The following is a 24,623-nucleotide window of genomic DNA, read 5'->3' on the forward strand; positions in this document are numbered from 1 at the left end:
ACACACTCCAGCAGTTTGAGGACCAACAACATCGGACTCGGGAAGAGAGAGAGGCCTAAACAAGGGGAAGCAGAGATCAATGCAAAACAACTGGCTAAAACTAGGGGACTGCTATAAGCCACACCAGCCCAGGGCTTAGGAGGCAATGGCCAACAGCGGCAGGTGGGCAAAGTGGCCAGGCAACGCTGCTGCCGAGTTGGAGCTCCCAAATCCTCCGTGGTGGCTTCTGGACCTAAACACAGACCCTCAGCACCCTGTTAGACATCTCCGTGTTCCAAGGCTGCACAAAGCATCTTATGTCCCTGTTATCAGCCCTCCCAGCAAGATGCCGCACAGACCTCATCTGCAGGCACCCACCCTACCTCTGCCCAGGTGATGGACAACCACTGCCCGGGAAGGTGCAGGCTGGCGACAGCTCAGCTTACTCCCCCAAGAACCGCTTCAGTCCCAGTGCGTCTGCCCAACCCCAGGGACCACAGTGCTGCGCTCTGATTCACAGAACACACCGGGTGGCCTCCCGGGCTCACAAACATGTGTTTATCACCAGCCAAGACCTTTGCCCAGGGGTGACACTGACTCCCTGGCCCAGACCTGGCACCTGGCTGCCTGTGGAGAGCCGGTCCATGTCCAGGACTCGGGCCTTCTCCACTCTGTTCTTCCTCTCTGGGGATGGGGGCTTCCTCTCTGTATGCTGGCCTCCTGACACCACACCCTCTGCACTCCTTAGCTAAACCTTGGTTAGACCCCTCCTCACTTTCCTTCCCTCCTCACGATTCTGGAAGCCTGTCTGCCAAGCAGCCCTCCTCCTGTGTGAACAGCTTCCCTCTTCTGCGTTCTAGCCAAAGGGCTGGGAAGAGCCGAGGCTGCCTGATCATGCCCTACCGCCTCCATCAGCATCAGTTTACCCCATCACCTCTGTTTCCCTGTCCCTCCTCTACCTTCTGAAAGACATATGTCCATAGCCAACGAGGTCCTGGACATTCTGACCTCCGCAGAAGAAAATCGTGCAGCACTGTGGACACCGGAGTCTGTCCGTCACTATCAGACCCCAGTCATGACCGGAAAACCTAGGTTACCACCTTACCCTCAGAGTTCAAGTTCACTTTATTCACTTTTATTTCCCAGCTCATTCCCAAAGGACTTAAACGGCCCACCTTCCCACACTAAGGGTGACCCCGCACACCCGGTTTTGGCGCGGACGGCCCCATCTCGGTCTCTGATGCCTGCACTCAGTCCCAACGCCCTTCTCCCGAGTGCCCAGGGCAGTAAATCCAGGCCCAACCGCCATCTCTCCCTCCCTTCGCGCATTCCTTTTGCAGCTCACGCCAAGCCAGGGTGCTGGACACTGAGACCTTCCCCACTTTCTCCAAGTGCCTGATGGACGACGCCCTGACTGATGTGGCCCCAGGCCCCACGACACCCTGTGAGTGGCGTGTCCCCACACTAGATGCTCCCCGCTCCCCGGCCTGGCTGCAACCCTGCCTCCTCCTCCTCCTCCCCAGCCCAGGCCCAGACCAGGTAAGTGGCCAGCTCTTCACAGACCAGCCACCATGCACCTTGCCAATTCCAATTCAAAGAGAACAGGAGCCAAAAGTGCCCCAGGACCCTTCCCACCTGCTTCCCCACCCCCTCTTAGGGTTTCCTTCCTGAAACACACTTCTACCTGGTTCATCATCCAAGCCACAAACACTCTTGCTGTTGGAAACAATGATATCATGTGTGCACGACACAACACAGCAATGTTGCTAGGACCACGCAACTCCTCGAGGGAGACCAGCTCTGTGCTGCCCGCGCCTGCCACTGAAGCCTTCGCTGTCCTCTGCTCAAACTTACGGCATGTGCTGAAAGCTGGGGAAAGGCTTTCTAAAAATGAAAATATTCTAGCTACACACTTAACTATTACCTGAAAATCTAGCAAAAGCCATGCTTATCCAAATTACAAATCAATGTAACTAGCATAACCCAAAGCAGGTACCAAAATCCATCCCTCAAAGCCTGCCATCCTCTTGGGTAGGGTAGGTTGGTCTTTACACCACATGTAGCACGTGAGTACCTCCCACAAAGGGGCAGACTAGAGGAATCCCGCCAGCCATGCAGATGGGTCTACGTGTGACCCTGTCTGGCTTCCAGAAACTTCTCTGGAAACTGGTGGTTTGCTGTCCTGGTTAGTGGCTGACCCTGGGCACTCTAGGGGCTCTGCTCTGCTGGCACATCCAGGAGAGAGGCAGGCAGAGCAGGAGCACTGCAGTGAAGTTAGAACAAATGGGCCTTGGTGACCGGTCCCAGGCCCCAGAGCAGAGGGAGGGGCCCCAGGACCTGGGACAGAGATGCCAGGAGGGCAAGAAAGTGCGGGGAGAAAAGAAAGAGCTCAGCTTGGGATGCACTGAGGACAGGAAGCGCTGGAGGAGAGGGTTGTGGTCATCAGAGAGAGGAGCCAGGCCCAGGCCCAGGCCCAGGGTGGAGGCGAGGGTAAGGGCCCAAGAGTGAGTGGTGAGAAGGGGTCACCCCCGCAACCACAGTGCCGGGTTCCTGGCAGTCAGACTTTAACTGGGGGAGCTCAGCGCCCAGCTGCCCAGCGCTGCCTGAGCCTCGGTTCTTCACCTATAAAATGGGAGGATACTGGTGCCTTGTCCAGGGTGGTGGGGAGGAAAGGATGAGGAGTGCCTGGCACACATCACATTTGGGCCCACACCTCACCTCAGAACCTCGCACCTCCCAGAGGAAAGGCAAACCCCAAAAAATCACCCAGAAAAATGGGTGAGATCCAGACACAGGCACCCAGGCAAGCACAGAGAAAGAGAAGGGACTGGGAGGGCTTGCGTGGTGACCATCAGCACAGGGGTGCCACACCAAGCTGCTCTCTGCACCTCCCGTGTGCAGCTCTCAAGCTCGCACTGGGGACAAAGCAGTGGAGAAAACACCAGGCGTGCACAGTCCAGCACGAGAGCGTCTGAAGATTCAGTTTCCCTTAGATCTTCACTGAGGACAGAAACCAACTTCCAGCCAGAGAAACACCTGGAACTGTCCAGGGACATGGTGACGTACTGGCACGCTGGGACGCAGGCACACAGCATCGCTGGGTCCCGGAAACAGAAACAGCCAGCAGGTCCCACAGGTTCAGGGAAGACCAGACCTCCACACCGGCCATACTTTGTGCACACCCGTCACAGTCACCTTGATCCTCCGGCCATCAGACCTCCTTCCTTCCTTCCTTCCCCCACGCCCTGGGCTCAAAGGAGGCGAGCTCCCACCAACACTGACCCCGAGGAGTGGACAGCGAGGATGGAGTTATGCCTACTCTCTAGCCTTCCAGGACGTGGGCACATCAACCACGATGTGTTTTCCTGTAGGCAGCCAACCCTCCATGTGAAGACCCTTGGGAACCAGGGTACGGAGAATGGAATTGCCTTAACAGAGGCTGTTTACCGCCCTCGGTAGAGTGGGAAGGGCCCAAGCATGGCAGCAGAACGCTTCCCGAGCTCCGGGGCGCACCTGTAATGCTGCCTCGGTGCCAACACTAGCCCGGCGCCCCAAGGGCCCACCAGCATGAAGCAGAGTCTGGCGCTGCGCTGGGGAGAAGCTGCTTCCAGAGCCTGGCCCTCCCTCCTGCCAGCTTCCACCATGCAGACTCCTGCTGCCCGTGCTCTGAGCCTAACTAGCCAGCGGCCGGCCCTCAGGAGCCTTGACAACGCCGCCACTGCCACAGCTGCCGCCGCCAAGTCCTGACACAGGCACAGACCCCTCCCCTCAGACCACTACTGGGTATTAAGAGAAAGGAAATCAGAGCTTCCGAGGGGAGCGAGCTGATGCCCTGACCGAAAGGACTGTCTAAGAGGGGGCTCTCCTCACCGGTCTGGCAGACGGCCCTCCCGCTGGCCCAGGTCACTGTGAGTCCCTCCCGTCTCCATCACCTCAGGCAGGCCTCAGCCCTGCTTCGGTCAACGTGTCACAGGAAGTGCGGCAACACATCACCCCCTGACAGCGGGGACAGGAGGCGGGTCCCCCTCTCCACCTGTGGCTGTGTGTCCCCAAGCACTCGCTGCACCCGGCTGGAGGCCCCTCGGAAGCAGTGATCACGTCCTGGGAAACCGCTGCCGCCCTGACGGAGCCCAGGCCCTCACGCTCTGCCGGACACACACCGCCAGCTTCCTGGGCGCGGGGCTCCGGGAAGCAACAGCACCTCTGGGGAAGCAACTCAAGCGCCCACCATCTGCATCTGGAGGAACACCTGGCAGTGGCGGCGAAGGGGCCGGCTTAGCCCCGGAGACCTCCCGCTTTCTCTCCCGCCCCTAAAACGAACCCAGGGCCCTGCTTTCCTGGCCTTCGCTGGGGCTGGGAGCATGTGCTCGGGGAAGCGGCACAGCCCCCAGCAGGAAGGGTGCTCGGCCAGCCCAGGTAACCCCACGACCCTAACGAGTCCTAAAACGAAAGGGTGGGAAAGCAGCGCCCACACTCTCGGCCGCTACAGGCAAGCAGTTTAGCAAACAGCCGCCGCTCGCGGTGGTCAGGCGGGACCGACAACAGCCCAAGACACAAAGCCACAAAGGGTGTGCAGAATGAGGACGCCAAGAAGCAGAATTCGTCAGGAAAGACAGCCCAGCCAGGAGCACGAAGGTCCTCGGGGAGGGAGGGCCCGTGAGCCTGGGAGGGGCCGCAGGGCAGGGCTACCGGCCACAGGGCCGCACTGGCCCCTTCAACCGCGGAAGCTGAGGAGAGCTCAGGCAGGTGCCAGTGACGGGTATTTGCTGTGTATTTTGGCCACACGTCCAGAAATCTGGAGAGAACGTTTAATCCCGTCAGGAACGGGCATCTTCCTCCAGCACAAGGCATTGATGCTCTGAGCCCTGAGCCAACGGCTTGCCTTTGAGTACACCCAGGTATGCACACCTGGTGCGGACCTGCGACCAAAGAAAAGCCCTTCTTCCTCTGGAGGTCCGCGGCCAAATCTCCGCCCCCAAAGACGCCGCGGGCCCCAGAGGGCCTCGGCGAGCTCGGGTCGCTGCTCCCCCGGCCCCCGCCCGGCCCCGGCTCGAGACCAGGCGGACGGCAGGTGGCCGGGCGGTGCCAGGTGCGCGCAGCGGCCCGCCGGCCGGCCTTACCATTACTGTAGGCGTACGGGGACTCGGCCGCGCCGTCCTGCAGGCTCTCCAGGATCTCACCCTTGCCCACGTCGCTGTCGCCCACCAGCAGGAACTTGAGCAGGTAGTCGTAGCTCTTGACCGGGCTGCCCTGCGTCCCCATCGTCGCTCACGCGCGCGCGGGCCTCGCCCGCATGCCCACTGCGCCGCGGAGCCCGGCGGCGGAGGCCTCCGACCGACCTGCGGGCGCCGACGCGGGTAAGCGGGGCCTGCGGACGGCGAGGCCGCCCCGCCCGCACCTGTTCCACCGCCCCCGCCTGGCCTCTTCTTACTCAGCCTCAGCGCCGCCGCCGCCGCCGCCCCGCCGCTTCCCGCACAGCGCCGCGCAGACCCGCCGCTCCGCCTCGCCCCACGCGCCGCCATTGGCCGCCTGCCACCTCCCTTCCCGCGACCATTGGCCGTTGCCCACGTCCGTCAGCACCACTAGCGCCCCAGCCCCCTCCCCGCTTCCCAGACTTCGCTGCGAGACCTCCGCTCGCCCCGCCCCGTCACCGCCCCTCCCCCACACTGTTGTCATAGGTCACCCACTGCCCCCTTCCCACGGCCATTGGCCCGTGCGCACGTCCATCACATATGCCCCGCCCCCACCGCCTCCCACGCAGCTCTGCGAAGCCTCTGGTTGCCCCGTCCCATCGTCGCCCCGCCCCTCCTTCCAGCCGTCGCCATTGGCCCTTCGCCTCCCGCTTTCCCAGAAACAGTGGTCCGCCTGCAAGTCCGTCACAGCACTACCGCCCCCGTCGCTTCCCGCAGAGCATCCCAGATTCGCCAGCAACCCTGCCCACTGCCCCCGCAACTCCTCACGGCACTCGCCCGCCCCCTCCCCTTTGCCATTGGCCACCGTTGCCGATCTTCCCAGAGCCACTGGATCGTCCGCACGTCGATCACAGACCTTTAAGCCCGCCCTGCTCACCCCGCGCTTCCCGCTCCCTTCCGAGACGCTCACCAATCAGGAACTTGGAACTCCAGGTTGTTTGCATACGCCCCGTTCCTTCCGCAGACGGAGCAGGATGGTGGCGGTCCCCGAGTTGAGGTGACGCGGCTGGGTCCAGAAATACTAACCCCCCTAGAAAGCTGTGGCCGCTGCTTCCACAGAGACCCCGGAGAGGACAGCGGGGCCTACCCAGAACAACGCTCTCGGAAGCCGCTGTCCAGCGGCGGAGGCGCGGCGAGGGCGTGGCGGGATGAAGGCGGCCAATCGGCGCTCGGCGTGGCCTAGGAGGCGGGACTTCCGTTCCCTCGTGGGGGGCGGGGCCGAGGGGCAGTGGGGTAAGGTAAGGTGGGGGGGGTGGGGTAAGGTGGGGGCGGGCGCGGAGTGGGGGCGCAGGTGGCGGCGGGGTGACGCATGTGTGCTGGCGAGGGCGTAGGGTTCCCCAGCTCGGCGGCTCTGCTCTGGTCCCTCGTCTGCCCCTACCTTGGGCAGGGCCTGCAGGTGACAGCGGGGCTCCGAAAGCCCGACGCTGTGGAACGTCGGGTTCAGTGGGCTGGTGGTCCTCCAGCTCCAGAGACGACGGCAGCACCGGCTCTGAGCCTCCTACCTGGGGAAGAATCGGGGTCAGGCCGAGTGGGGGACCCAGGAGGGCCCAGGAAGAGGGTCAGGGCGTGAGGCTCTGAGGCTTGACCAGGGGCACTCGAGGAGCAAGTGACTTTGGGGTTGTTTACAGAATGGATGGGTTATGAAAAGCGTATGAAGTCGTGCGAAGATACAGTTTTACTCTGCAAGATGGAACGTGAAGCAAAGTAATACCCTTTTCATATCAGATTGGCAATGTCGCATGTGGGCCAGGATGTGGGGAACAGCTCTCTGGGAGGGAGGTTGAACAGCCTAATAATTCCGTATCTCATTGAGCCTGGAGAAATTCTCAGAAATTAGCTCAAAGAATTTCACTGTAGCGCTGTGGTGATGGTGGAAGTAGTGAAGCCATCTGGAGCCCCCGATAGGGTGCCATTAAATCAACCAGGTTCACGCAGCCCCTTCGATGAACAAGGTAAGATGCAGGCAGTACTGACCTGAGAAGACAAGTAAGCAAATGATAGTACAGTATATCCAGTGTAACTTCAACGATTATGCTTTAAAAACTTAATTCATTTCATTCTAGATTTACATATAGCGAAATGTAATGTATACACAGGATAAAACCTGGAATGATGCTCACCAAATGGACAGCATCGTGTCCTTTGGGGTTGGAGGTGGAGAGTGATGTTCTCGTCATTGATAACATTTTCACGAGAACATACGCATATGACATGTAATTGACAACTAGTAAGTCAAAAAGTTCAGCATAAAAGTACCATACAGTGCAGCAATTCCTCTCCTAGAGGAATGAAAATATACATTTACACAAAAACTTGTGCATGAATATTCACAGCAGCATTACTCACAATAGCCAAAAGGTGGAAACAACCCAAACATCCATCAACAAATCAATGGATAAACAAAATGTGGCCTATCCACACAATGGATTTTCATCCATAAAAAGGAATAAAGTGCTGATACCTGCTACATTTATGTGAAACTTCCAGAATAGGCAAATCCACAGAAAGTAGATTAGTGGTTGCCAGCGCCTGGGGGAGGGGGAAATGGTGAGTAACTGCTTAGTGGTACCCTGTTTCCCTTTGGGGTGATGAAAATGTTCTAAAATTGGTGATGGTTATACTACTTGGTAAAGCTATTAACAATCCTTGAATTGCACACTTGAAATGGGTGAATTTTATAATATGTAAAATATGCTTCAATGAAGCTGTTAAAAATAATAAATCAATCAAAAGGATACGTTGTCCAAGCTGAGCCACTAGACTCAGCTGGACGAGGCACTGAGGGTGCGTGCTAGGGAGAGGCCACGTGTGAGTTGGGGCTCCCTAAAAAGCAGATTTGTGCAGAGAGAACAAGCACATCATCACAGTGACCAGGCCCCGAGGGCTGCACCAAGGACAGCTGGGCTGGCACATCTGTCCAGCAGGCAAGAAACAGGGCAGCAAGAACTCCTCCCCAGGGATCACTGAGCCTGGGCTGTGTCTCCAGCAGCAGGTGGTCTTCATAGAGAGCAGACCCCTGCATGGGCAGGGCACAACACCAAGTGACCACCCCCCACAAGCTGCAGATAACCCTCATTGGGCAGTGAGTCATGTGCACTCTACTGTTTCACTTTGGTGGAGTGCCCGGGGAGGCTTCCTGAGGAGCTGGTCCCTCTGTTGGGTGGGCAGCAAGCACCTGGGCCTTTCTCACCTGCCTTCAGGGAGAGGCTCTCCTGGTATCCTCCTGGCCCTCTGGAACATTCAAGAGCAGAGGCTGGCCAGGGATGGGCAAGGCCACCTGCTCATTTGTAATCCAGAGAGTGGCCAAACCCTGGATGATGGCTTACAGCAGACATGGCCCCCAGCGTGTACAGAAACGGCACATGGGGCTTCCCTGGTGGCGCAGTGGTTGAGAATCTGCCTGCCAATGCAGGGGACACGGGTTCGAGTCCTGGTCTGGGAAGATCCCACATGCCGTGGAGCAACTAGGTCCGTGAGCCACAACTACCGAGCCTGGGCAATGAAGAGTGGCCCCCGCTTGCTGCAACTAGAGAAAGCCCTCGCACAGAAATGAAGACCCAACAAGCCAAAAATAAATAAATATATTTATTTAAAAAAAAAAAGAGAGAAAGGGCACATGCACCCACAGCACAGTGTTTACAGAAACGACAGCCAGTGGGCAGAGTCTTGTTAGCCTTCAGCTGGTGGGGGCGGGGAGCTGAGTCCCCACCACCTGCCACCCCCCAACCACGGCCAAGCCGGCCTCTCTGGCAGAGGTCACTACACCCAACCTGGAGCCCACCTCAGCCTGGCTTTGCCTACTCCCCGCTTTGAAGTCACTGAGGCCCCTCTCTGGGGCTGGAAGCCATGTGGGACTGACATGTCCTCGGTTTCTGAGGCTGCCCAGAAGGGATGGTGGGTGAGAAACTATTATCATTCCACTTTGCAGAGTATTTAAACCAAAAGCACCCTTTGTACATCAGGACTTCCCCCGAAGGGGCTCCAGCAGCTGTAGGCCCCGCTGCCTGGTTCTCCATCACCAGGGACGAAGTGAGGCCGGCTGGGTCCTTCCCAGCACAGCTTGTGCAGCAGGCGAGACCATCCCTAGAACCTGTCCACGGAGCCTGATCCTGGGAGCAAGACTCAGCAACCTGTTAGGTGCTTCCTGTCCTCCTGATTTACTGGTTTCCTGTGCTGCTCCGGTTCCCTCTGACCTCCGACCTCCCAACCTCAGAGCAGAAAGGCACCGCAGGAACCCACAGGGTCTGGGGCAGTGGGGCCCAGTTGAGGGAGGGATGGCTGGAGGGGTGCCATTCCCTGCTGTCCAGGAGGCCCTGTGGGTGGAGGAGCTGGCCTCCAACGTAGCTGCATGCCCTTCTGCAAGGATACTCTGGGACCCACTAAGTGTCAGGCCTGGCCCAGGGGACCTTGGAGGAACCTCAGGCCAAGGAGAAAGCAGCCCAGAACAGCCCTCCGCTCGCAGGTCCTGGGTCAGCCCTGCGAGGCGCCCAGGTGTTGGGTGGTCGAGGGTAACTCTGAGTCTCTCTGGAGGCCCCAGAGGTGTCTGGTGAAGAGCCCTGACAGTCTCCCCTGCAGTTCCCACACCCACTGGCTCCGAGCGAGGATGCGGGCCAGGCCTCCAGACTCAGCCTCTGTCCAGGAGGGAACAAACGAATGGTCTGGGGTGTCTCCTTCCCCCCACTCCAGGATACCCAAAGCTGTCCACTCAGAAGGGCCTGGGGACCACCCATTGGGGCAAACAGACCTTGGTCCTGGTGCCCTAGGAGCTCTCACACAAGTGTCAGTTACTTGACCCCCAGTCCAGGCCTGCTGCCAGGAGAGGCCCCACTCAAGTCCTACAGGCAGAGGGCGTGGAAAGCTGTGTGCACCGGCAAGAATCAATGGTGGATGCTGCCAGCTAGTGGGCCAGAGGGGTAGGAGGGACGGGACGGTCACGTGGTCGAAAATATCTCTGTACTAATCACTTGTTATATAAAAGGGAGAGTAGCTTTGCAGAGAACCTGGTGGGTCAGGTTGACATCACTGGTTTGGACAGACACAGTGTTCCTCCCAAGGCGATGCCTGAGAAGGACACAGTGGCATTTACATGTTCCCACTAAGAGCACAGGAGCTGAATCTCAGAATCATCAGACGAACCCCACATAGGGACAGGCTACCAAGTGACTGGCTGGATCTTTGAGGACCCCAGTGCTGGGAAAGGCAGAGACGGGCTGTGGGGTGGATGAGGGCAAAGTGTTCTTGAGACTGGCGCCCAGGAGCATGGGAAGTGAGGTGGCCCCACCCATGCTCCTTGCCGTGCCCTGGTTACACAGGTCAGTCCTTGGCCTTACAAGATATACACTGGGCATCTTAGGAGCACAATTAGGGGCAACTGATGATCAGATGGTTTAGAAAAGTTAGAGCATGAGCATGAAAAAGCAGCTGTGGCAGAACATTAGCCCCAGGGAATTTGTTGAAGGTTGTGATGTGCTAGCTGTTTCTTTGAGTTGAAATCACATCAAAGTAAGTTTTCAAGGACAGGAGGGAGATGGCGGGAGTGAACTATATGGCTCAGACCGCCTGCTTCAGCAGCTCACCACCCCTCTCTGAGCTTGTCTCCACACTGGAAGAGCACAGGGCCCTTCTCTGTGGATGGCCGTGAGGACCTGTCTGGGAGGTGGTGGCCCCAACTGAAAGGGGAAGCATCCACTTTTCAGGGCAGCCTGAGGATCAGCCTCGGAGAAGTTGTAGGACAAGGCTCTGCCAGGTCAGCGTGGCAGGGGTGGTCAGAGCCCTGGGTTGAGGATGAGGGGCCACAGATGAAGGCTGTCCCTAGGCAAGGGCTGTACAGGTCCAGGGACGACACACAGGATGGGAGCAGCCTAGGACATGCAGGTGGCACGTCTTGGTGGCTGCTAGTGGCTGGAGTGACCACTGTTCCCTCGGCCAGCTCTGGTGCCAGGCCTGGGCTGGCCCTTGGGAGATGGGCAGGCAGCCCCGCACCTGGCATGAGAGTGACAGCTGCCAGAAAAGGCCTGGAACACAGCCACCACCAGAGCAGGGGAGAGAATTCAGCGGGAGGTGAGGCAGGCCCCATGGGCCATCTCTGTGTCTTGGCATCTGGTGACTGGGAAGGTGGCCCCAGAAATGCAGGTGATGGAGGCTCTTCTCAGCAGGCCCTGGGGTGTGGTCCTGCCCACCAGGAGCCATGTGGGGCCCTCTGCTGACCCTCAGTGGTGATGCAGGCCTGGCAGTTGCTGAGTGACCCCTTTGGGCTCCAACCCCCTTGCCTCCATAGCCAGTACAGCAGGCACAGAGGAAGCCACCTGAGGGTCCCTGGAGGCTACAGGTCAGGCAGAGTCCATCAGGGAGAGCCCCTTCCTGTGTGGAGTCCACAGGTTTCAGGTGGTGACAAACATATATATCAGAGCTCACCCCTGCTCCCAGAGAGGTCTGCACCCCTGCCCCCAGCCCTGCCCTGGGAGCTCCTCAAGCCACGGCAAGGCCAAAACTGGAAAGCAAGTGGCCCTGGGTCCATCCATCCACACGAGGACATCTTCAAGAGGCCAGAGCCTACGTACACATGCACCAGACCTGCAAAGAGGCCTGCTCTAGGGGACAGGGAGCCCAGTGCCCCGCAGCTTGGCAGCAAAGGGGAAACAGGCATGGTAATCATCTCAAGACAAAAAGTGGGGGCCAGCTGTCCCACCACCCCAGGAGAAGGGGCGCCTTCCCAGACCCACTGCCCACGTGGTGATGGGAAGGCAGAGCGCACACTCCAAATAAGTGGGAGGCTTTATTGTCCCAGGAGAAAAGACAGAGCCAGTACCCCTCCTGCCTGACCCTGGGCTGGTGGGGACTCCTCCAGGCCCCCTCCCACTGTGGCCCACAGCCAAGGAGCGTGGGTGGCAGAAGTGGACAGTCCCAAGTGCCTGGGATGGACAGAGAGCGCTGCCCCGCTGCCTACAGCATGAACATCTCCAACTCCACGATGACACACCATATGTGACGCCACCCGCATCTTGAGGCTTCCTCCCCCTGGGGATTCTGGGGCTCACACCCACACTCAGATTCTGCCTGTGGCCAGCAGGGAGATGCAGCCTGAGTACTAGGACCCCTCCCTGGGGGCTGCAGGAGCATCTGCCCAGGAGAAGCCAGTGAGCGAGATGGAAGATTTGCAGGGGTACAGGGCAGGAACGGGGCAGCCGGTTGCATGGTTCTCTGCTGACAGCTCCAGGCACCCCATGTGGCCTGGCTTCACACAGGCACACCCAAAGCCCTGAGGGCAGCTCCTCCTGCAGAGCAGTCTCTCCAGGAGCATCAACAAGTAAGCCCTGTGCGAATCAGGGCATGAGGGGCGCTGCTGCCCAGGTTCCTGGAGCTGCTGGACTGCGCTGGGGGTCAGCAGTGGCTTGGATCCCCCAGACTGGCTGGCTGTGGCTCCACTGAGACAGCTGGAAGGCACTGGGGACCCAGGAGGGCATCCCCCAGAGAAGGAGATGCTTGGGGGCCAGAGTCTCAAGGACACTTGAGTGCACCCTGGGAAGGATCCCCTCCACCTCATGACAGGGTGGGGCGCCAATGAGCAGCCAGAAAGACCTGCCAGCCCACCCCACTGGGAACGGGCATGGTGGGCAGAGGCAGGGCTCTGCACCACCTCCTAGGGTCTGGGTATAGACTGGGGTGGGGGGCAGGATGGGGCTCCTGGATAGGCCTGGGGGGCCGGTGTGCACCAGGTTAACCGTGCCATCACAACAGGTCAGCAGGTGGTTCCCGAGGCAAATGTGCTGGTGCTGGAGCACGGGCCGCTGGCCTGGCTGGCCATTCCCGCGTCCTCCTGCTCACTACTCCCACGACCTCAGAGTCAGGAGGAGATGTGACAGGCAGGGCCCTGGCAGGGCCTGCAGAGGCCCCAGGCAACCAGGGGCAGGAAGGCAAAGAGCAGGACCATATGCTACCCTGACACCCTGGCAGGAGGTGGTGTTGGGCTGGCTGGTGGCCAGGGTCCCTCAGTCCTGCTTGTTCCCTCTCTGCCTCCAGGGGTAGATGAGCTCCCCGAAGAACAGCTTGCGGCACAGGGAACCCCAGGAGTGCTTGGGGTGGCAACCACAGGTGGGGAGGCGGTAGGTGTGCACCACACGACTGTAGGGCAGGGGGTTTATCTGGAAGCACAAGGGCAGCGGTCAGCCGGGACACAGCCCCCAACTCCCTGGGAGTCCAGCTGTCTAGGACCAGCAGGCCTTAGTGGGGGGTCCCCGGGCTGGACAACCATGGGGCAGGGCCAGCTCTGTGCCAGATGCGCTCTTGCCTGGGGTACACGGGGGTCAGGGTGAGCGGCTTGGGAGGCAGGCTTGGGCCACAGTCAGGCAGGCTCCGCTCTGGCCCAGCTGCGGGGCACCGACCCCTCCATTCCAGGACTCACTCAGCTCCCTGGAGCCTCCTCAAGTGGGACTCAGGACACTCCCGAGAAAACCACACAGGGCCCGGCTGCCTCAGCATCTGACCTCTCCCCTCAGGCCAACTGGACACCTGCATCCAGTAACACCGGCACCTGGCCTGCTCCCTCCCGCAAGACAGGCCCCAGACTGCTTAAGATAAAGGAGCTCAACAGAGTAGGCCTCAGGTGTGTCCCGAGGCCTTTGCCAAGTCTCTGCTATTCTGCCTGGAAGGAGAGCCCGGGGGCCCAGGGCAAGAGACAGGGATGCAGGCCCAGCAGGCAGGTGCCCTGGGTGGCTGAGGGTGTCTGGCACAGCATAGGGGACCCCATACATGGGCCCTGCTGGGGGAGGTTCCAGGCACAGAGGTTCATGGTGCCCAGAGGCCTTGGGGGTGGGTGAGCCTCCCCCACGCCCCACCCCTCAGCTCTGCTGGGCCCTCCTGCCTGCACCTCACCCAGGCCTGTGAGGCCCACACCCAGGGCGGCAGAGAACATGCCTCAGAACATGGGCGGCCTCATGGCGGGCAACAGCATGAGGGCTGTGTGGAGGCCTTACCTGCATCAGGAGGCGGAGGGGCCTGCCAGTCTCGTGCTCCAAGACTCGGAACTTCACCCCAGCTGTAAGGAGAGCAAGGTCCCCATGAGGGAGGGCGGCCTTCCAGGGCTCCCAGGGCCCTGCAGGCTGCCCCCACCAGCACTCCTGCTCTGAGCGGCATTCCGAGGGCTACAGGCTGCCCGGGCAGCAGCTCGCCTCTCCAGCCCATCCTTCCCATCTGCCTCCTTGAGCTGCAGCCTGGCCCTCGTCAGGGCCTCCTGCAGAACTGCACTGAGAGACCAAAGCCGCGGGTCTGGCAGGCGGGAAAAGCGGGCAGGTTGTGCTGCTTTCTGAGTAGGACGGGGGTTTTCCCAGAGTGGACGAGGCACTTGCTGGGTGGTGGGCACCCTGCTGGCATCTCAGTGCCTTCCAACTGCTGTGTGCACGGCTGACTCAGGGACCCACCACACTCTGGCCTGCAGTGTGGGCTCTCAAGCCTGGGGATTCCCAAGGCGGAAGGTTCTTGAAAGGAGAAACAGGAGCTAATTATCAATTGATGAAGAGGCCCCAAGGCAAACTCGGTGGACAGAAGAGGCGGCATCTGTGGCCTTTTATGTGAAGTTAAAAGGACTCTGCTCTAGCCGTGAGCTGAGGGCTGGGAGAGGAAGGTGCCGGGTCCAGGCTCTCCACCTGCCTGCTTCCAGGCGTGCTGAAGTGTGGGTGGGGGCTGGGGGACCAGGGAGCATGGGCAGCACTACACATGGGCCCCTGGCCTGGGCCACCTGGGGGTCTGTGGAGAACGTGGCTTGGAAAGAGGGTTTGAGGACATCCAGCGGGCAGACTCAAGGCCCAAAGCCCAGGGAACATGCACATTCATGTCTTCTGACTCGGAACTGGCTGGAAGCAGCAGCTGTAAACTCTGGCGTGCGGCTGAGCTGCCATTTGCAAACTAGTCCAGGGCCTCCTGGGCATGCTGGTCAGCTCCAGGGCCGTGCCAGCAACTCCTCAAGTTTCCTGTTATGTTCAAAGCCCCTGAACCGGATGAGCCAACCCACAACTCAGTGACCAGTTGGGTCGGGCCTCCCTAGGCCTGCAGTGGGGACAGCCTCCTGTCAGGGGCATCTGGCAACCCGTGGCTGGTGTCAGCATGCAAACAGGGGTGTCACCTGCAGAGGGGATGGCAGGAGCAGCTGAGCTGGTGCGTGTTGTCCCCGCAGGTGGTGGCCTGCTGGGGGCGGGGCGGGAGGCACGCCTGTCACACAGCTCTGGCCAGCCCGGCGTCCTCCACCCTGGCCGGTCCCCTCCAGGAGGAGGGGCACCAGCAGGCACACACAGCTCCACACAACCACACGGGACACGTCTTTTCTGAGCCACTTTCAGGCACCACCTACAGGACTACTGCAGACAGACCTCAGAGCAAACGTCCACACTCGTCACAGGGGAGGCTGAGGAGGCGGAGGGCTGCCTATGCGGCCTCTGAACCTGAAGCCAGGGAGCCTCTCCCTCCAGCTCAGGCCCCGGGACCAGGCTCTTGTCCTCCCTGCCCGCCCCACACACTGCCGCATCCAGAGCCCGCAGGTGCGCCGCCTAGCCAGCACGCAGACCTACCTGCGAGCCTGTAGGGCCGGCAGAGCCGGAGGCCGAGTGAGTACAGCGGCAGGGAGTTGATGAGGTCCACAAGCAGATGGATCAGGCCCTGCACAGCGACCACCAGGAGCCGGAGCTGCATCACAGACAGTGCTCAGGGTCTCTGACCTGGGACTGTGGCCACAGCCACACTGCATGCCCCTGAGCAGAACAGCCTGATGGGTCCCAAGAGAAGGGCAGGGACCCCGCCCTGAACCTGAGGCCTGAGCACAGGGAGGCAGGGAAGCCACAGGCTGGAGCGGTCTGCCGTGCTGCCAGGTCAGAGGAGGTGGTGCTCCAACCCAGGTAAACATGCCACTGGGCCCTCAGCCCAGCCACCTGGGGGCCACTCCCCTCCTGCTGTCTGCGCTCGCCTCCCCCATACCATGGGAGACCCCTGCCCTCTGTGAACCCAGCTGCATGTCCCAGAGCAGTAGTGGGTGGTGTCCCCCCGGGTGGGACCCCTGCCTGTTCCAGGGCCAGCACACACTGCCCAGAGTCCAGAACAGCCACACCCCATGTGGCCGGCAGGGATGGACGACCTGCCCACAGCTGCTGGCAGTCACCACTCCAAGCACTGTGGGCTAGGTCCACTGGCCAGGTGACACGCCCAGCACCCCCATGGTACACAGCACTTGGCTCACCAGGGTGAACACCAAGTAGTACAGGGCCGTGGTGGGCAGAAGGAAGACCAGGATGGTGAACAGCAAGGTCCCGATGAACAGCTACAGGGAGAAAGGATGCCAGCATCAGCAAAAGCCCCGTGCTGGGCGACAGCCCTGCCAGCACTGGGCACACCCCTGATACCCATCCCACCAAATCTGTCCTGTAACTGAGCAGAGATGGAACACCTGCCGGCTTCCTGAGACCACTTGGGGAAGCCCGCTCAGGACAGCTCTCTCCAGTACTGGGAGGGACACCTGCCTCCAGACCCGGTGACGCGTGGGGTGACAGGGGCTGGGGAGACCAGCTGATAGGGTATACAGCCCGTACACTAAAGACAGGAGGGTGGTGAAAATCAGGCAGCAACAAACGTGCCCTGGAAGGCAGCACTCAGGGTCCCTGTGTCAGGTCTGAGCAAGCTAATGGGACTAGCCAGAGCCAAGCCCTGTGCGAGGTCACCTTAAGCACCTGCAGCCCCGCGGCCTTCTGAGAGCAGGGTCCATCCCCTCCTGGGCAAGGTTCTGCCCTGTCTGAGGTCCTGCATACACCCTACCCCTTGCAGCTCCCCATACACCCCGGAGCCCTGCAAAACAGGAGTGAGGCTGCCCCTTGTGGTGCCTGAGCAGCTGTACTGGCCCATCGGAAGGGGCAGCTGGACTGGAGCTGGAGCCGGTACCTGGTCCAGGTCATAGGAGCAGGAGTCCACGCGCTGGCGCAGAACATTCCACTTCTTCCCTCGGAACAGGCGCCAGAGTGAGGACAGGCCACGGATCTTCAGGCAGTATAGCCTGCAGGACGTGGTACCATCAGAGCTGGGCTGGTGACCCCATGCCCACCTGGCCCCGGAAGCCTGTCTGTGGTGCCCAGGGCTGGGGGGGCTGCACTGGGTCAGCCCGCAGGAGTGGGGGGGTGCACACCCACCTGGCGCCATAGACATAGAAGCAGTAGATGTGGAAGGTGAGGAGGGCTATGATGTCTGAGAGGATGGACAGGGCGACCGTCAGGCCCAGGCAGGCTGAAAGGCCCACATGCCACAGGATGCGCTCAATGAAGGGGGACATGAGGTGGATGTAGCCTGGTGGGATGGGGTTCAGCCTTGAGGGGGGAGCCCAGGGAGGTCCTGGTCCCCCCAAGTCCACCATGAGGATGGCTGCCCCAACCTTCTGGAAACTGTGAGTGGCCAGCACAGCATAGCAAGGCTCCACACACAGGATGCTGGGTCAACAAGAAGCAGAGACCAAGGGGACAGGGCCTGGCTGGGCCCCACTGCCCCGCCTCAGCCAGGGTCTATGTCCCTGGGGGCACGGGCTTCAGAAGCCAAGGTTCAGGTCAGTGGGGCTGGGTGAAACCCCGAGGCGGCCTGCCTGACCGCTGGCACTCACTGATCCACAGGTGGATGTGGTACAGGAAGAAGCGGCCCAGCACCTGGTCCAGCGCCCGGTTCATCTTGAGCCCAGCAGGTGCGCCCATCAGCCACTGTAGCAGATGCTGGAGCTCCTCGGCCACGTGCTGCGAGGACACATGAGGGCCACACCGTCCATCAACTGGCCCCACCCTGGTTACCCATCTGGGTGACCCTGAGTGAGAGTGAGGGGGTCAAGCCCATCAGGGGCCCCCATAGCAGGCGGGTGGGGCAGAGGTGGGTACTGGAGAGTCCCGAAGAGGGAAGAACAATGTTAATTGAGGACCAGAGATAGAACAGGGACCCTCACAAGCAAGCAGGGAGGCCGACTACTGTCCTGGCCGCCCCAGGAGGAAAGCTGTGCCAGCCCTGGCAGGCAGGCCTGGAGGACTCCTGGCCTCATCACCAACACTGAGGCCACAGGACCGACATCCCTGCCCCAAAGTCTGCCACCTCCCTCCCACGTACCAATGCAGGCCTTTCCCAACCCTGGGTGAAGCCCTCTGCCGTGTCAGGAGCAGTGAGAAGGGGAACAGAATGTTCTTTATAAATAGACCTTATTTAATATTTAAAGGATAAGAGCTTGGCGGCAGGAAGAGGCTTTCATTTTTAAATTAAATATTTATATTTCTGAGCAATTTTGCAAAAGGGAGGCCTAGGATGAAGTTGGCCAAAAGGCAGAGCACCCTCCTCCCTCCTGGGCCAGGCCTCCCTGAGAAGCTATGGGACTCTTGGCCTGTAGGGGCTCCTGCCTGCAGGGTCCTGGCCTGGCCACAGGCAGGCCCAGTGCACACTTGTGCCTGGACGCTGATGACAGCAGGCAGCAGCTGAGCCCACAAGGACCTCGCATCCAGGCCGCAGCGGCTCTACCACACCCAGGGCCAGCAGCCCCACAGAGGCCTGGGCAGAGGTGGCAGCGGGGTGGGGCACTGAGGGACCAGAGGGGCTGCCCTAGGCAAGAAGACAACCTCCCAATAGAAGTGACAGGGCCTCTGAAGGAGGCAAAGAAGATGAAGGCTCAGAGCCAGCACGGACAGACAGTGGGAGGATGACTGTGGAAGGGAGAGGAGGCTGGGGCGGTGCCCAGGCCCTGGGAATGGTGCACAGACTGTGCAGGGCAAGTTCAGGAGCACAGCTGATGAGCTGGTGCCTCTGGCTCTCAGCATGGGAGATGCAGAACTGGTGCAGGCATCAGGGTGGGAGGCTGAGCTCGACCACACAGACACCGGGACGCACACAAGGTCTCTGTGATGCTGACTGTGCAGAGCGCCCAGGCCGAAAGTGAGCCACCCCGAAGAGCCAGGAGAGCAGAAATAGTCATGCACGGTGGGGAGGCAATGGGGATGCCATGACACTGAGCCTGGCAGGGAGGTGGCTCTCCCTAAAAGTCTCCAACACAAGGGGGCTCCAGACAGGCCACCTGCAGGAAGAGGCCAGGAGCTGGAGGGCCCAGGTCTACACAGTCCCACCTATTCTGTAAGACACAGCAGCTCCTAGGGGACTTGTCTGGGGTCGGGGTGAGCTGCTCTGGCTGGCTGAGGGGCCTCTGATGCTCCCAGGAAGGGTCCTGCCCCCCAACCCTGGGAAACAGGTGTTCAAGTACACCTCAACCAACTCACGTCAGCCACAGGGATGAGGGCATCAGCCAGCTGCCCGATGAGGTCCTTCCTGTGGAGCCAGGACAGCAGCATGAGGCCAAGGGCCACATCCAAGAGCACAGAGACAAGCATGTTGGCCTTCCTGGAAGGAGAGGTCCAACAGGAGCGAGTGGTGAGGGTGGCGTGGCCAGAAAGGGTCAGCTTGGGCAGGCCTGCTGTGGGGAAGGGGCTGGGCCCGTACCTCATCAGCTGGGTGGGATTCTTAGCCTTCCGGGTGCTAAAGATGAGTGTGAGCTGCTCCAGCCGGTGCCTGAGCTGCTCGCACGTGGAGAGTCTGCTCCAGATGAAGGACAGTGGCCACAGCCTGAACACCCTGCAGAGGAGGGGAGAAGGATGGGCCCCCGGGTCTCTGGGGTTCTTCTGCCCGCCAGGGAGGGAGGACCGTCTCAGCCGTGGCCAACATCCCTCAACGTGCAGAGAGGAAGGGCCCTGGTCTCCCCAAATACCAGTAGCCACACTCCTGAACTCAGCGGGGCGGGGACACGGGGGGAGGACCCAGGTGGGCAGCCCAGCGGGGGTTGTGGTCGCTCACAACCATCAACTGGGAATGCAAGGTGCTGACTCCAGGCACTGAAGCTGAGTGCCTGCCGGACGGGTGTCCGTGTCAAGGGTTTCAGCTGACCTGACTGCTCAACGAGAATGATCTCTCACGCAGCAAAGAAAGCACCAGACACTTCACAGACATGCAGGCATTGAGGGGAGATGTTCTCAAGCAAAGGTGGAGAAAGCGACCAATGGCAACTCAGAGCCTGGCTCCCACCCAGAGCCCCACTGCCGGCAGGAGGGACCTGAAGGGCTCGTGCAAAGTGCAGAGCCGCCAGATGACCACGCTCAGGCCCTCGGGAGGAAGGAGGTCTTGACCTTGAAGGTTTGAAGCTTCTGTCCTCAGCCAAGCCACTCTGACACAATTCCAAGAGTGAAGTGTGGTCCGCACTGCACCCCCCGTTCCAGTCCAGTGGAAGGCAGCCTTGCATGGGCTGCAGAGACCACCATGCAGGGTCTCCCTGAGGTTCAGACCAGCCCTGGGCAGCACCTGCACCTGCCCTGGGCAGCAACAGCCATGCCCCACATGGACGTCACAGGGCTCCTGACCTCCACCAACAGCCAGCACCTGCCTACCTAAGGGGCAGATTGGGATTCGGGGTACTCAAGCGGTTCATAACCTTTCTTGCTTTCTTTGAGAGCTGACAAAAGGAATTTCTCTTCCCAAAGTTGCACCCAGGCCCAGACACACTTTCACACGATTCATTCCAAGGGGCTGTGAAGCTCTGAAACTCACCGCTCAGGACAGGATACCCAGCAGCCCCCACAGCCCAAGGTGGTGTGCGCACATAGCTCCTGGGGTCTCTCTGCAGGGACAGGCCCAAGCGCTCCCAGAGCCCCTGGTGAGCCGGCGAGGCCAGTCCCCAAACCCGACAGCTGAAACCCTGGACCTGAGGATGCAGCACAGTTGTCCCATACCAGATGGTGCCACCAGGGAGGTGGCTTCTCACAGAGAGAGGGTCCTGTGGCTAACTCGCCAGAACACCCACGTGCTGCCCCAGCATCCTCAGGGCCCCCAGGGGCTTTTACAAATCCCTCGACCAGGCCCGCAGCCAGGAGTGTTCCGGTAATTCTAGAGAGCAGCCCAGGCTGGGGACCACGCCCCCAGCCCCACAGACAGCAAGTGGATGCTGTCCCACAGCCTCCCAGGGCTGCCTCTCCTGCGAGGTCAGGGCCAGGGAAGCAGGTGGGCCTGTGGGTCTGTGGGTCTGCAGGAGGACAAGCAACTCGCCAGCAAGGCAAACAGTGGCCCCTGCACGGCAACAACCCGGGTCTGTTCATCATCTAATTCTCCTTTCAGGGACCTGAGCTGTCTGAGGGTCACCATGTATCCCTACTCAGTGTGTCCCACGCAACCACAGGGGCTTCCAGGAAGCCTAGCTTTGCCACAGGAGTGAGGGGCACCAGAACAGAAACCACCACTAGGGTGTCCTCTGAGCTACAGTGCGGAGGGAGCGTGGGATGAGAGCAGGGGTGCGGGGGGCAGTGGTAAGCTTCAGAAGGGCCATCTGGGCCTCCATGACCCCTGCACACCAAGGGGTGGGCCTAGGCCTCAGGGGCCCGACTCTCCCTCGCCCGGCCAAGGGGCACCTACCGACAGGCGCTGGCAGCCGAGATGAGAGACAGCAGGCAGGCCAGAAACAGGCAGACAGGCCCTGCTGCCCACTTGGCCAGCTCCACGAGGATGCTAGTCTCCATGCCCTCCGACTGCCAGTGGCTCAGCCGCACGGGGCCCTCATCGAACCGGTCACTTTGGAAGAGTGCCTCGCTACACGCCACTGTGTCAAAGACAGCAGCCAGGCCCCCCGCACTGGCTGTGGTGTCCCCAGCCTGGCAGTCGGGCAGGGCCGTGGGCGGGTGCAGTTGGGACAGCAGCACCTTGCGCTGGTCGTAGAAAATAAGAATGACCTGGTCCTCGCCGGAGGTGGCAGGGGAGGCGGGCCCCTGCCAGTGGGTGGCCTTGCATCTCCAGGACTTGCTGCCTCTCTCTCGGCATAGCTGGAACCAGGGCTTGTGGGAGAAGATGGCGCCCAGGCCCTCCAGGAAGTGGCCCAGGCTCTCCTCCGGCTCTTGCCGGCGGTGGCACCAGGTGCCCAGCACAGTCACGCCCACCTGACTGGCCTGCTGCACCTGGGCCAGGAGCTCCTTGACCTGGATGGGGATGAAGGGAAAGTGCACCACAGCCAGGACCACGGCACTGCTCTGCTCCGGGACCCACCGTCCAACTAGGAGGCCGCTGTCCGCCGAGGCACAGCACGTGGGGAAGAAGGCCTTGAGCACCATGCCGGGGCCGCTGGAAGAGAGGAAGGGCTCAGCTCAGAGCTGCTGCCGGTGCCACTGTGCCCCGAGGACCCGGGGTGGCTGGCAGTGCCAGGGCTGCAGGTCCTGGCCAACAGGTGGCCCTGACAGACACATCCACGTGGCCACTGGGCCCATAGGTGGGGGCGACCCAGCTTTGGGTCTGGTCACGAGGCTGGCAGGGGGGCCCAGCTGTCCATCTCTGCCCCTGGCTGCTGTGAGTACAGGCCCAGGCCACTCCCATTCCTACCCTGAGGCAGGGCAACGCTTCCCCACTCCAGACACAGGCAGGCTGATACAGGTGAGGTCACGTGACCTGCTCAGCACCACTCACAGGCTGTGCCGGGGTGAGCACAAGGGTTTAATTTTTGTTTTTAGGGAACTGATTAGTTTTTGATGTGTAGCACATGGAAAAATCTACAATCTCATTAACAATTAAAGTAATTTAAATTAAAAATCTAACAAACCTTGATTTACTTACTAAACTAGCAAGAATAAAGATGAACATTTAAACAAATTGCCACTGAGCTGAGGGAAATCAGACGCGTCCACACTGCTGGCAGCTGTGGGAATTGGTACAGGTGCCCCAGAAGATGCCTGGGGACATGCCTGATCCCAAAGCCCACCACCCTTCCCAGTGAGCCCCCTGGGGGAGCCTTGGTGCTCAGGGAACAGGTTCAGCTCCATGGGGCTTCTGCTTCTATCCCAACCCTCCAGCCTGCGGCTGTGCCCATCCTTCCCTGGGAGCCCCATCCTCTTGTCACAGCTGAGCACCTCCTTCAGGACTACCTATTCCTGCGGTCAGGCAGTGTTCTAGAAATGGGGGTGGGAGAAGTTCTCCAGCCCTGGAGAATGGCTAAGGGGACACCAGCCTTCCCAGGACCTCTGAGCAGCAATAACATCCCCAAACAGCTGCAATTCCTGAATCCTGCGGGACTGGGAGCCCTGCCTTGCACAGGAATCAGCTCACTGCGGATGTGGATTCTCAGTAAGCAACTCATTTCCCACCTGAGCCCTCCTAGACAGGGCCTGACGGGCAGGAGGTTCACCTTGGTGAGGGTTCACCTTGGAGCTCGTCCTTTCCTAGACACTAACTACCCCACTGTGTCAGCACAAAGGGCAGAGAAGCTGCCCTGAGCTAAGACCCCCAAGTTGGAGTTACACCTGAGGGAGGGACACAGGCCTCAGACTGAGCCTGGCCCTCCAGGCCCCAGTGCTCAACAGGCCCTCGGAGAGAGGGGGACAGAGAGGGACACACATGTTGGGGAGGTGTGACATTGAGGGAGCCCTTTCCTGAGGGTCAGGGGGGCTGTGGGAGGGGCCTCAAATGCCCAGGGCTTAAGAGACAACTGGTAGGACTTCCATGGTGGCACAGTGGTTAAGAATCCGCCTGCCAATGCAGGGGACACGGGTTCGAGCCCTGGTCTGGGAAGATCCCACATGCCGCGGAGCAACTAGGCCCGTGTGTCACAACTACTGAAGCCCATGCGCCTAGAGCCCATGCTCTGCAACAAGAGACGCCACCACAATGAGAAGCCCATACACCGCAATGAAGAGTAGCCCCCACTCACTGCAACTAGAGAAAGTCCGCCCACAGCAACGAAGACCCAACGTAGCCAAAAAAAAAAAAAAAAAAAAGCAACTGGTGAAGCCACTTTCCTCCCCTGCAGTCCAGAGCGGGGCTGGAGGGGCGAGGCTTCTCCCACCTGTCCTATGGGTTTTGACTGAAAAGCATCCCTCTGAGTCCAGCAGCAGCAGGACTCCCAAATACCCCTCCCCCCCAGAGACCAGAGAGGGCAGGCAACATGGGTGTCAGCAGGGGAAAGCCTGGAGCCCAAAGGCAGCCCCGGGGCTAAGTTCCTGTCGCCATCAGCAAGGGCATCAAGGACCACCTTGTCTTCCTGACACTTCTGCACGGGCATTGTGAGAGGCACAGAGCAATTCTGCCTGTGAGGATCCCAGTACATCTTGCTTGGTGACCACCATAGGGGACCAGCCATCATGGTCCAAGCCTCTCAGCACCAGCCTGTCGGGACCCACCAGCTCAGCCAAATGACATAATCACACCCTGCTCAGGGACTTCTTTCACAGGAGCTAAGGAAAACTGCCCAGAGCTACTGTCAGAAAATAAACACAACTGGCCTAACAGTGAGCAGATGCTCTGGGCGAAGCTGGTAACATGGTGGGTTCACTTTCAGAAAATTCACTGAGCTGTACACATACGATCTGTGCACTTTCTTTGTGTGTTTTATGCTTCATCTACAAAGTTTACCTTAAAGAAAAAAAAAAAAGCTCCTCATGTCTGGGGAAG

The 24,623-nt window shown here is 60.2% G+C and overlaps 2 protein-coding genes across 3 annotated transcripts in view; both read right to left on the bottom strand.

The window, feature by feature from the left end:
- The window catches only part of RAB40C (RAB40C, member RAS oncogene family), a 28,034-nt gene extending 22,793 nt beyond the window's left edge, over window positions 1-5,241 (bottom strand). For both annotated transcript variants that reach the window (XM_007453617.1, XM_007453616.1), the window contains exon 1: window positions 5,100-5,241. In XM_007453617.1, the coding sequence (XP_007453679.1) occupies window positions 5,100-5,241 (142 nt within the window). The remainder of the gene's footprint in view (window positions 1-5,099) is intronic.
- A 7,918-nt stretch (window positions 5,242-13,159) lies between these two features.
- PIGQ (phosphatidylinositol glycan anchor biosynthesis class Q) overlaps window positions 13,160-24,623 on the bottom strand; it is a 12,651-nt gene continuing 1,187 nt past the window's right edge. The window contains exons 2-11 of the mRNA XM_007453618.1: window positions 21,609-22,307; window positions 19,653-19,784; window positions 19,433-19,553; window positions 17,794-17,920; window positions 17,333-17,486; window positions 17,088-17,199; window positions 16,393-16,473; window positions 15,731-15,845; window positions 14,144-14,205; window positions 13,160-13,312 (exon numbers count right to left, since the gene is read on the bottom strand). Coding sequence (XP_007453680.1) covers window positions 13,160-13,312; window positions 14,144-14,205; window positions 15,731-15,845; window positions 16,393-16,473; window positions 17,088-17,199; window positions 17,333-17,486; window positions 17,794-17,920; window positions 19,433-19,553; window positions 19,653-19,784; window positions 21,609-22,297 — 1,746 coding nt within the window. The 5' untranslated portion in view covers window positions 22,298-22,307. The remainder of the gene's footprint in view (window positions 13,313-14,143; window positions 14,206-15,730; window positions 15,846-16,392; window positions 16,474-17,087; window positions 17,200-17,332; window positions 17,487-17,793; window positions 17,921-19,432; window positions 19,554-19,652; window positions 19,785-21,608; window positions 22,308-24,623) is intronic.

Source organism: Lipotes vexillifer, unplaced genomic scaffold (genome assembly GCF_000442215.2).
Source record: "Lipotes vexillifer unplaced genomic scaffold, Lipotes_vexillifer_v1.1 scaffold914, whole genome shotgun sequence".
NCBI lineage: Eukaryota > Metazoa > Chordata > Mammalia > Artiodactyla > Lipotidae > Lipotes > Lipotes vexillifer.